Raw genomic sequence first — 13332 nt, 5'->3', positions numbered from 1 at the left:
CTGCCAGTTCTACACCACCTTATCTGCCTCTGATAACTAAGAGCCAGCAGACCAGGAGGCCTACCTGGACAAGATAAACCTGCTAACTATCTCGGAAGAGGAGACGGAGCAGTTGGAAGGGGAAATAACAATAGACGAGGTCAGAAGGGCAATTAACTCCATGCCTTCAAACAAATCCCCAGGCCCCGACGGCTATGTTGCAGAATTCTATAAATTACATAAAGAAACCTTAATCCCCCACTTTACCAAGCTATTCAATCAAGTTGGACCCACCAAAGCTCTACCCAAATCAATGGAGGAGGAAAAGGTCATACTTATACACAAGAAGGGCAAAGACCCGGTAGAATGTGGGTCCTATCGCCTGATTGTGTTAATAAACGTAGACGGCAAGATACACACCAAAATCTTGGCTTCTAGGCTAGAAACGATTATGACCAGACTAGTCCAACCCGATCAGGCGGGCTTCATCAGAGGCAGGCAGACAGCGGACAATGTGGGAAGAATAGCCCGTCTGATAGAGAAGGCACAGAAAAAAGAGATCCCCGCCCGCGCTCCTGCTGGCAATAGATGGCGAAAAAGCCTTTGATCGAGTGGAGTGGGGCTTTCTTTTTGCTACAATGACCAGGATGGGATTCAGACCTATATTCCTGGATAGGGTCAAGGCCAGCTATCAAAACCCAAGCCTACGACTGGCTATCAACGGCCAGATCTCGGGGCCGGTCAGAGTGGAGAGAGGCACAAAATAAGGTTGCCCGCTTTCCCCTCTCCTATACGCTTTGCATCTGAAACCATTTCTTACAGCGATAAGGGAGGCAGATGACATAAAGTAATACCGTTTGGGGGGCACAACCATAAAGTGGCTGCTTTTGCGGACAACATGCTCCTCACACTGACCCACCCCGCCACCTCTCTCCCAGCAGTGGGTAGGGAGCTTGACCGATTCGGGCAGGTGGCCGGATTAAAAGTGAACACTAACAAATCTGAGATACTCAGCCTTAACTTGGCGCCCACCACTGAGCAACACGTAAGGGGGACCTATGAATACAGATGGGCACAAAAAACTGTGAAATACCTAGGGGTTCAATTGACCAAAACAGTGGGGGAATTGTACCATACAAATTACCCCCACCCCCTCTTTGAGAAACTTAAATCGCAACTGGTCGATTGGGGTCCGCTGACTATTACGTGGCTAGGACGTATCAATGTCTTAAAGATGGTGGTCCTGCTGCGACTGCTTTACCACTTTGCTGCTCTTCCGATAACTGTCCCACTCACCTTCTTTAGAGCCCTCCGAAAAATCACAAACTGCTTCATCTGGAAGCAAAAGCACTCGAGATTAACCACAAGCATAATGAAAACACCAACTTCCCAAGGGGGAATGGGAGAGCCGGACTTTAGGGTATACTACATAGCCGCACAAACTAGAATCATCAGGGACTGGCAAAGTGATGCCAGGGACACGATCTGGAGGCCAATGGATGGGGCGGTGGTAGCAGGGAACCCTGAGGGTATGCTGTGGAAACCGAAATCGGATAGAACTCCCCAAATGTACAGCAGTGAGATTATTTCGACGTTAGGAGAGGCATGGGACAACGCAGTACAAAGATCGCGCATTACAACCTTCCCCTCCCCCTACACTCCCTTATTTGACAACCTGCAACTTACCGCGGGCTATGAGACCCCGACCTTTAATGCCTGGCATCAAGGGGGTTGTCGTATTGCAAGAGACATGTACAAAGGTGGCAAGGTCAAAGAGTTTGAGCAGTGCAAAGCAGAATTTGGTCTAGGAGAAGGGCACAATTATGGCTATGTACAGTTGAGGCATTGGCTTTCCCATCCAGAGATGAAGCAAGCTGGGACCCGAGCTCTCACCCTCTTTAAAAGATACTTAGACACACACGGGCGACAGGGGACTGGTGGCCGCAATTTATAAACACATTAAGGAGGGGGAAACACCACCGAACAGAGCATACATGTAGAAATGGGAAGCAGATACGGGCAGCAATATTGGGGATCTAGAGTGGCAATATTTATGGGCGCAGATACCAAATCTAACCAGATCCCTCCACATCAGAGAGACTTGGCTAAAGCTGATGTTTCAGTGGCATCTAACCCTGGCCAGATTAAATAGAATGTTCCAACACGCGTCACAGAAATGCTGGCGAGAGTGCGGGGAGGTCGGCACCTGGGCCCACATATGGGTGGAATGCCCCAAAATTGACCAGTACTGGGGGATATATACGGCAGGCCACAGCCCACGTCCTGGGGATCACTGAGGGGAGGCATAGAGGGCGGGATATGATAGGCCTGAAAAGGGTGCTTGCAGGCATCCCCACAAAGTCAAGCCGTAAACATTACATTCGAATAATACTGCACAGGTGAGGTTGGATGGTAAAGAGGCCTAGACCGGCCCAACGAGTATTGAACAAGTTGTTAAACAAGGCTGTGTCTTGGCCCCTCGAATATGTAATATTTATTTAGCTCACCTGTTCCTGATGTTAATAGCTATTAAAGGCTGCCCTCCTAAAATAGATGACCAGCATTGCCCATGTCTTGCCTATGCTGACAATATAGTCCTCCTGGATCACACCACAATGGGCCTCATTAGAACTTCCAAGGTATTCTGGAAATTTGCTGATGATAATTATTTAAAAATAAACATGAATAAAACTCAAGCAATGTTAATTAGTGTAGGAAAAGTCGCAAGACAGAGCCTACAACTTGATGAGGTGAAAATTGAGCATGTGAATTCCTACAAATATCTGGGAGTTGAATTGGAGCCCAAAGGGGGTTAAATGGACTGCATTAGGACAAAGAGGAGTAAAGCTGGGCAGCTGATAGCACTAATCACTCAGTTTGTTTATCGCACAGGTGGATACACATATGTGGGCGCTAGGACCCTGTATGATCTGTAGTGGAAATGCAAGTTCCACCAGGTAAAAAAGTGCAAAATTATCAGCTGCAGGGGTAGCCCACTAAAAGGGGACGGGGGCTTTAGTGATGGCCACATAGGGTTATGCATTAGGCTAGAGAAGGCCCCTATTAATGGTGTTCTAAATAAATAACCTACAGGCAATAAGGCTTGAATTACAGGTGAGTATGTGGGAGGTAACTTTAGATTTAAGCATTGCAAACAGGCCTGGGTGCACACTCTCACTAGAAAATAAATGTGCATTTTATTCATTTGCCTAACAGTGGCAGAAGTTGGCAGCACATTGCAAACTACACGTTCCCAGGATATTGCGGAAATAAATAAATAGCTCTCAATACATTTGAGGTCAGGAAGTGAAGCTCGTGGGTGCCAGGGGAAGGCAGCAAATGTACAACCATTGTATAATTCAGCATATTAGTTCTGGAAACTGATCTGCCGACCATTTCACCATGCCCCATGGCGGTTTCAAATCCCCTCTTAGCGCATCTCAGCCTGGGACATGGTTCAAAGAATTCCTAGGCTGCAACATTAAGTCGATAGCTTGTTAACAGTTCAAGGCTCTTATAGTGTCATGATCGGTTGTTCTCTCATGGTAGACAAGTGGAGATGTCCGGCGGCAGATGAATAAAGATCCGCTGGTCATCTCAAATGTCTCAATGTTTTGGCGCCATGATATTGGAACTGGGGGTTGGAATGGAACGTCACAAGTGGGGTCGAGGGTGGTGTGGTAAGATTTGCGGGACCCAATCATTTCTGGATAATGTATGTCCCACTATAGGGGAATAACATAGCTCTGCCAGTTAGCTTCACTTGGGGGATTGACCTAATGTTGCAATGCGTTTTTGATGATAATTAGTTTGTACTATTATAAAAGTTTTTATCTTTGGGACGTAACTTCGACAGCGCTTTTCGTGCAGTTCTGTTCCGCAGTCTGTTTGAATTTCGCTTTCCCAGCTGTAACTGAGCCCAGAATAAATTGAGTTGCTTCTTGCCTGGCATACACTCCTTTTTAGAATACTTTTTATAATTTCTGCTGGTGAGTTTCGAGGCAATCCGTAGTATATTTTAATGCCTAGTCCCAGCAGTGGTGTATGGACTACACTGTATCACCATTGATATTGGGGATTGGTTACAGAGGTTAGAGGCGAAATACTGAAGGAGAGTTTTGGGTTTGCCTGATGCTGTCCCTAAGGCAATTATTCGATTAGAACTGGGTCTAATTTCTTTAGAGGCTAATGTATTGAAAAGACGAGCATTGATATGTTTAAAAGCCAGGTATACAGAACATGGACAACTTCAACATTCAACCAAAAGTATATCAGTAAAATCAGTGCATTTTTGAAGCGATTGAGTGGTCCACATATTGGACTGTTCATTATTATGATAACAAAAGAATCTTAGAAAAGAGGTTGAATGTGAGGGACTGGGGACGCAACTCTTCCCATCTTGTATAAACAACCTCAATTGTACTTTAAACTATGTCCATCAAAAAATCTGCAGAGTATTATATTATTGTTGTACCTAAATCGCTTACCTACTTTAAAAAATATGGGGCCGGCCACATTTTTTTTATCTGAAATTGAAAGATTCTGCAGACTGTGCTTGGACACTTCTATTTCTGAAACACCTAGACATGTTTTAACGAAATATAAAGTGATGGGTACTGAATGCATGTCCCTGCTGGTGGACTTTGTCTATGAATTGGACTTCATTAAGGACAGGGCATTTTGGTCACGCTGCTTAAACCCTCCTAGCCTGTCTCTTAAGATTGCACTTTGTAGGGTTTGGCTCGTGTTTCTAAAGAAATTAGGAGAGAAATGATTTGTAATTGGTATTTTAATTATGGAATTATGTATGTAGTTCTAAAGGTTGATTACTATGTAAAATTCATCATTCATGTGACATTTCCAACACTTGTGTTAATCACAAGTGTTGGAAATCTCACATGAATGATGAATTTTGAATTTTAAATTATGCTCTTTTAAAATGGAGATACTACATAAGATGTATATTTTGTATTTTGGCATTTTAAAGAAGTAATGACTAGTTAATGTGTAGTATCTTGTGTAAATGTATGTGTGAAGTTTTATTAACTGTAACACATAAATATAGAAATAATAGGATGCTATATATCTTAAATACTCACGTTCATCCCCTGTCCTTTGTTTTCAGCTATTGTGACTCTTACAACGTACTTGTAGCGGTCGAAGCCCATTTCCTTCACAGCTGCTAATATTTCATTTGCCATCGAAATGCACAAAGGTGCGCATATTTCAGGGTCATAAGTAATTGTTGTAACTTTATCCTAGTTAAACCAAACACAAGATGAGTATTGAAGGCAATCAAGCAAAAACTGTAAGTGTTTTATTACTACATACTGGATTGTGGCTGCTACATATGTGCTTTAAGCATACACAAATCCAAAATACAAAAGTGGTATTAGGGTAATAGAAACAGTTGCACTAAAGAGTGAAAACCATGCACCAAAGTGTCCAAGCAATACGGTTATTGAGGGAAAGTGCCACAGTATAAGCAGAAGCCCTGCTAATTTCCAAATATCCATAAAGAATCATGGCAAAACACAAGCACACAGTCAGCATCTGTGTGCCAGGGCTTTCCTTGGTGCAAATCGATTTTACTTTTTTTAACTGTGCGTCTCTGTTGAACTCCTTTTCTCTTTTAAACCAATTTGCAAATAACATATATTTATACATTTGCATTCAAAGATTAGTGCTCTTGTAGTTTTTTGGTAGACTTTTATTTAGTTCTTTGTTTTTTAACCTGTCATCCATCTTGCAGTTGGCCATCTCCCCAGGAGTACAGGTCAGATAAACTGCACTTGACACAGCCACAACCACTAAGGTTCCAATTATTAATGGGTGCAGGGCATAAACAATGAGATTAGCTCCACGTGTGTGGTATATCAACCGCTTTCACCCATGTTGATGCTCCTGATGAATGCAGCACAGTAGCGTAATGCCTGGAGGGTTCTGAATGAATTCAAAGATACTGGAAAATATCTGGGCAATCCTCCAAACTTCCAGTTTTCAGCCTGCCATGCCATTCCAGTTAAGGAAAGAACATATGAAAATCCGTCTTTGTTACACCCCAAAAGGAGCAGTCCAGCCAGGGACGTCAATTCACCAAAGAGGGCTAGCGGAAGTGACGACACACATCTGATGACATACCAGGAAGTGATGTCATGTGACCGTTGACCCTGGTGACATCAAATGAACAAACATGACATGACATGTAACACAAGTGTCATCACCTGATGTGATTGACAGGTGTAAAAAACGTACATGAAATACCCAACCCGTGCTAAAGTAGACATAATGCTTTTCCAACCACATTTTAACAAGGATGCTGCCTTGATAGGCTATGCAGGGTGTATTGTTATGATAGGGGTAGACATAGTAGAACCAACATAGGCCAGGGTCATTGACATGCATATGCCACTACAACCTTATATGTCCATTTACTGCCAACATATACCATGTATAGCTGCAATGTCATGTCTAGTAACCATATGCCAAGTAAAGCCCCACATTCGCAGGTGCTGCCATAATACAGTTTGGCTAATGTCGCCTCTGTTTTAGGATACTGACATCACATGTCTGTTATAGCCTTACAGCTAAGGTATGGTCAACATATGGAAGTTACAGATTTATATATCCAGTTCCTTCTTTCATATGACAAGTGCATCCTCAAATGAACAGATATGCCGCACACAATTTCCCTTAATGCCTCATACAACTCTAGTACCGGATAAAGTCAGAGGAGTAGCCAACTGACACAAAACCATGTACACTGTAGTAAGTAACAAACGGCCGTTTATTTCTTTTTGCCACAGAAAGAATTTGATCAAAATGTAAGTTTGTAGTGACAATATCCATAACATTTTAATCCAAAAGTTCATAACAAAAGAAACTGAAAGGTATCCCATTACTCCTCAACCCAATTTCGATCCGTACATGGAACATCATAAGGAGGACCAAGAGGCTGACCCCACAGAGTTGTGCTCATATATGCCATTGACCATATATGCGATTGATCATACATGTTTGAGCTACATGGTCAGCAGCATATACGGTTGAGTAAAAGACCTTGCTTGGATTCAAACCTGTGATCTGAAGAACACATAGATCTTAGCAGTGAGCACTTACCCAGCTGAGCTATCCTACCAGCTATTCATCCTTAAATGTGCACACCACAGCCTTTGGTAATGCATTGGCTCTGGTGGTTAATCTTTTTTATTACATAACACTTATTAATACAGTGCTTATAAGCAGGAGGAATATGTCATAGCCCACTAGTAAACCTGATAATAGCAGTGTTATATTGTGTTTAAAAAAGGACTGTCAGGCACAGGAGAGGGTTCTGGGTAGATAACCTAATAAATGTTTCTTTTTAGCTGCACAATTGATTAAACATCATAGTGTGTTGAAATTGGATAGCTCAGCTAGTGACAAGCTCAACGCTAGTGAAGATCTCCACTCTGGCATATGCCGGACTGCACTTTCCAGTTCATATTTCATCAGGGCTGAACAGTCCTTCATCCATCTGACATTGATAGATTAAGGGCTCATTCTGAGTTTGGTGGTGCAGTGTAAATGTGGCTGTTATTCCATTACCACCACTTTTACTGCACCACCAAATTACAAGAACACACATCTGGCAGTAATTCAGCCGGCGCTAATGACGCTGACAGAGTTAGCGCTGATGGAATTACCGCCAAGATAAACAGTGGTAATTCCACCAGTGCTAATTCCGCCAGCGGAGTTACCGCTGAAAAAAACAATTGTAATTCCACCAAATTACTCTCATACACCAGCCCTGGAAATTGGTTCACCGTTGGATGTGCTACTAACATGGCTTCCGGTTTCCCAACTTTAACAGTCTAGCTAATTTCAAGATTGCCGACGGAACCTAAAACTGGCAAATCAGACCAGCGCACTGCGCGTTATTCCTTGTACGTGCGCTACCAATCTCTCTTAGCAACTAGCCTTACTCCTCTTTCCGGTATTTCCCTTTGTTCAAGTCTTGCCTGACCTTTCTTTATACTGCCACTCTCGGTGTCTCTAAGCTTGCAGGTAAGGTGACCGGGTTCTATCTAACTATGCTTGCAGTCACGACGCGTACTTCCAATCACTACACGTATTCCGTGTGTGTCTCTCTCGGCGACTTCTCTTAGCCTCAGCAATAAGTATCCGCTTTCGCGGGTTGTTTATCTCTCTTTCTCTTTTTACCTATCTGGTTCTGTCAGCTCCGTTTCCTTTTCTGTGCAGCTTTATATCCCGTTCGGAACGCCTCTTCTACGTTCCGTCAGTCAGGAGTTCTTCCCGGAAGTCTGTGTGACCGCACTTGTTCTACGGTCTCACTACCCTCCTGTTTACCTCAATCTGAACAAGTGAATTCAGTTACCTGTTTCCCCCTACATCATCGGAGTTCTGTATCCGTAAGGTCGGCTGACCAGATCCTCTACAAGTAGCAATACTTCTTGTTATTGCTATCTCCTTGAATACGGACCGGATTCCAACTGGGTTTTTTTTTGCCAATCGGCTTTTTCCCCGTTTTAGGGTGTGCTCCTCGGGTCACCTCCGGATCTGTAGCATATTCAGACCACGGAGGCTGCCGAGGGAGCGCGGCCCTACCTACGACAAAAAAAAGAGAATAAACCTGAAAAAGGGGCAAGGATTAAGACGAAGAAGAAGAGTACAGTCAGAGTGGAGGAGATTCCAGAAGAGACAGGTGAGGAGGAGTCAGGGGAGGAGGAGGTCCAGCCTGACAATTACAAAGTGAAATACTGCCAAAAACATGCGGCAATAGCTTCAAAAATGCATTTCCATTATCTCCACCACAGAGGTGGAGGAAAATGCATGCAGGTGATGAAAATAAGGCACAGATGCATTTAATTGCATCCCAAAGAGTATTTAAGGCCCACACCCTCCACCTAACCCACTCTGAAGCAACATGCAGCCCCTAGTGGATATGGATTATGGGCTCCACAATTTGATATTATATATCGAGCTGCAGCGACATGCATTGCGCAAGCTGCCAAGGAGACTGCCTCCGTAAAGACAGAGGAGATGTTTCATGTGGAGACCACCCATACCCCGGGTCAAACCCTCACCCTGGTCCATGATGGCAGACCAGATCACCACAATATAGCGGCTGAAAAGGGACACCAAAGCTGAGCTGTTTAGCCTAATACCGCCAAACTGTGAGTAGAATTTGTAACCCTCCTGCTCTGCCTCTCCACAGCAGAATTCCACCCTTGCTGAAGCTGGTGGCTATCCTGCACTTTCTAGCTATGCGAACATTTCATCACAATTCTGGGATGCTACATGGCATGTTGCAGCCACCTTTTTCAAAAGTATTGGCACAGGTTCTTGATGCACTAATGCAACATGCACCAAACCACATCGCTATGCCAACAACTGTAAACCAGTTGCATGCCACCAAGGCAAGTTTATATGCCACAGCACACTTCCCCAACATGATTGGAACACTGGACTGAACGCATGTGGCATGGGTACCACCTCAGGCACCATTTCCCAGGTTCAAACTATTATGCCATGGTCCTGTGAAACAGCACCTTGCCAGCGTACATTGATTCACAGGGACCATCATACATGGATATTGGGTAATGTGGGGGGTCAAAAATGTAAGGCAGACAAGTAGATATTTTTCCACAAGTAGTCATTTTATCTATATATAAAACAATGTTGTGTTTGTGGGTTTGTATATGGTGTTGATTTTGGGGACGTAACGAACGGTGAGGTCTCGCATCAGGAATTTTGCATGGAATATTCTATACTGTATTGCCGAATGAATGCAACTATTTCTAGCTCGATGGGTCATCCCGTTCCCAAGATAATACATTTTTTGGTTTTTCAGCATTACGTTTTGTTGTGTTCCGCACGCCATCTACAGGTCATTTGTAGAAAGTGCTCATCATCGCACTGTCTTATGTTTTTTTTCCACATTTTTTTAAGAGCATTCGTGTGTCTTTCTTTTCATTGATTTGTTTTACAATAAACTTGATACATGTTAATTTCACTAATTAATTGAACACCACATTTTTATTTACCTACAATTCAAATTCTCACATAAATATCATATTTGAATGCTTATTCTGTCTTTCTGACAGTACATCAGAGGGTAAAATGCTGGCTGACGGCCATGCGACAAATACGGCCCTTCATGGCATTCAGGCTCCTGATTATGTCGCTGTTACTCTTATCATTTCAGGACCCCTTTGCATCTCTTTCCATTCTGGCAGACCTCCAAGAGGCAGCCCCCTCAACATGAGAAACAGGGCTATGAAAAGCATGAATGTGTTTTTTTCTCAGATTGCCCATGGCATGATAATACAGGCCGGTTGGTGGCCCCACTAGCCCTCCTACCATATCTTGCTCGTGTTGCTCACTCCGTGTCCCATTTAAGCAAGGGAAAGATCACCTCAGAGTTCCAGAGATATTTGTTTGCCCCCAAGTTTCCCTCCATTGCACAGAAATACTGTGTTCACTGTCCAACCTGTCTCACGTTTAACCCTGGAAAGCCTATGAAAACCACTCCTGGGACACATGAAGTTCCTTATGGCCCCTTTGTGAATATCCAAATAGATTTCATTAGCTTACCAAAGTGCACCTCTTTTGAGTACGTCCTAGCGATAACAGATACATTTTCTGAATGAAAACATGCCTACCACTGTAATGTGCTGATTCCATTACAGTGGCCAAGAAACTGCTAAAAGAATTCATCCCACGTTTTGGCCTTCCAGTCTCCATAAACTCTGACAGAGGCACCCATTTCACTGGACAGATAGTACAGAACATTTGTGGTACCTTGGGGATCCTCCAGCACCTTCATTGTAGTTTTCACCCACAATCGGCAGGGGCAGCGGAACGCCGAAACTTCAACGTGAAGCTCTGCCTTGCCAAGGTATGCCAGGAACTAAGCCTAAAATGGCTTGATGCCCTACCTCTTGCCCTCATGGACCTAAGAAACTCTGTAAACAAAGTACATGGACTCTCCCCCCACGAGTTCCTCATGAGTAGGCCTCTGCGAATGCCAGTTACTCCACCACCTTCCCTTGAACTCTGTGACTTACAACTGATTGATGATCTTGTTATGGCATATTGCAAAAGACTAATGCTCGTTGTCAGTTCTCGCTTCCAGCAAAATCAAGAAGGTCTGCCTCGACCGGCTGAAACCCATGCCACAGCCTCCTGCAAGGAGACTATATGGTCCTGAAAGTGAATTAGCAAAAATCATCCCTGCATCCTTTCCAGATGCTGCCGACAATCCACACAGCAGTTCGCTGAATAGGAAATAACTCCTGGGTCCACGTCAGCCAGTGTGTGAAAAAACAGCGAAAGGAGAAAGAGACCCCTCTTCAGCTGCCCATAGGAGTCGGAGCCACTGAAACCCCGGTGACTCTGCATCCACCACTCCCCGACGACGAAGTTCTGCTACCTGTCCCAAGGTACAATTTGCGGAGTGATGCCACCATCTCACCTGACATCAGCAGGTGAACCGGCACTCTCAAATGTTTGCTTCCCTTGTATCATTTGGGTGTCCCATCGCTCTCAAAAGTTTTTGCTACCCATGTCTCCTGTGGGTGGTCCATCGCTCTCAAACATTTTATCACCAAGCAGCCACAATAATGCTGCGCACCTTGAGTGTAGGTGCATAAATCCTCCAGCCAAAGGTTTTTTGGAGGCCAGTCAAGTATGCCCAGTGTTGCAGCTGATTTCTTCCAGCTCTGCGGATCTGTCAGCTTCATCCTGGCAGGAATCCTGAACTTTTGCATCATTGTCTCTCCTGTCTACTGGGTCCTGTAATGACTGACACTCTTTGGAACTTTTGGGCTTTAGGCCCCACTCTCCATAGGGTTGGACTGCTAAAGCTAGGAATAGTGCTTCTATTGTATTAGTAAATGTGAAGTATTTGCACCATGTTGCTGTTTATTACCATGGTATTTGCTCTGGCTCACCCTACATCCACCATCCTACAACCAGACACCGACACCCTCCTCAACTTCTCTTGGGCCTACGCTGACCTAATGAATGCCTGCGATTGCTATATATGCTCCCACATGCCTATGTATGCCAGCGGGGCGATTCCCTCATCCCTGTGACGCTCAATCTTGCTGAATGGTGTTATAACCTCCTTATAATTTACTCTTCTTGTCCCAATATGACCCATCCCTTTCCCTGGAGATTCTTCTACCCCAGCTACGCTAATACTTTACCACCCAATATACCGACTGCCTTTGTTCCACTTGCTCTGATCTCTTTCACAGAGATAGGCACGCTGCTTTCAATGGGTATCACCCCAGCAACATATGTCCTTAACTGGAGTGCTTCTACCATGACTTATAACAACACAGCTGTCAGTAAGATAGGACGATTTCTTAGTAATAGTGCCAACATCGCACTCTACACCCACAGATGGTCATATTTCCTTTGTGGGGCTAGCGCCTACCAATGGCTACCATCTAAACGCGATGCCTGGACATGGTTCAAATGCCTCATAATGTTCCTGATGAAGAGTATTGGCACCACAACTAGCAGGGCCGATCTTCATGCCCTATCTCTCCTCCTCGAACAGGTAGCGAATAACACTGCCAAAGGAATACAGATACTTAAAAGTGAACAAGTTGCACTCAGAACTATGGACCTCCAGAATAGAATGGCACTTGATTATTTACTAACAGCCCAAGGGGGTATCTGTAAAATGATAGGGCAAGAATGCTGCACTTGGGCACCCGAGAACTCCTCCCAGGTTGAGGACGTCATAAAACACCTGCAAGGGGATGTTACCACCTTACACAATATAAACAAAAGTTATGCCCGCCCACTGTTAACTTGGATTCAAAACACTTTTGGTTCACTGGGCTCTTCCATTCTACGTGGTATTTTAATAATTGTTGTTATAATTGCTGCCTATGCAATGATAGTTTTTCTTATTCGCTGCCTTCTGTCATGCTTTGCTAGAGAGGTGTCTCACTTGCCCACCGAGGCCAGACTGCTGCCATTTGAAATAAAGACATCTCAAATTACAGAGGATGCCTCAAATGGCGCCTCCAATGAACAGGAAATGATAGATGTGGTGGTTCAAATGTCCAACACCGATTGGGCTGAATTTTTAAATTAGGACCTTTTAGGCCCACAATCTCTGTCTTTAGGAACATCATCATTTCTGTAGCAATCCCTGTGCCTTTCCACCCTATCATTATGTCACCCATATACCTGGGTATCCAATCCTGCTCCCTGTGGTCTACGCCCTGTTCAGGGACGACCAAACAGGGGGTTGATGTTGCAGGATTGCTATACTATGCAGGATTTCTATGCTATGCAGGATTACTATGCTATGCTATGCCATGTTATGCA

At 44.2% G+C, this 13332-nt stretch overlaps 1 protein-coding gene across 2 annotated transcripts in view; it reads right to left on the bottom strand.

The window, feature by feature from the left end:
* DYNLT2 (dynein light chain Tctex-type 2) overlaps positions 1-13332 on the bottom strand; it is a 269626-nt gene that overhangs the window by 131293 nt on the left and 125001 nt on the right. For both annotated transcript variants that reach the window (XM_069607439.1, XM_069607440.1), the window contains exon 3: positions 5079-5237. In XM_069607439.1, the coding sequence (XP_069463540.1) occupies positions 5079-5237 (159 nt within the window). The remainder of the gene's footprint in view (positions 1-5078; positions 5238-13332) is intronic.

This window comes from Ambystoma mexicanum, chromosome 4q (assembly GCF_040938575.1).
Source record: "Ambystoma mexicanum isolate Mex_15411 chromosome 4q, UKY_AmexF1_1, whole genome shotgun sequence".
In the NCBI taxonomy this organism is placed as follows: domain Eukaryota; kingdom Metazoa; phylum Chordata; class Amphibia; order Caudata; family Ambystomatidae; genus Ambystoma; species Ambystoma mexicanum.
Note: the sequence above shows the minus strand (reverse complement) of the source record. Positions and strands in the feature narration are given on the sequence as shown.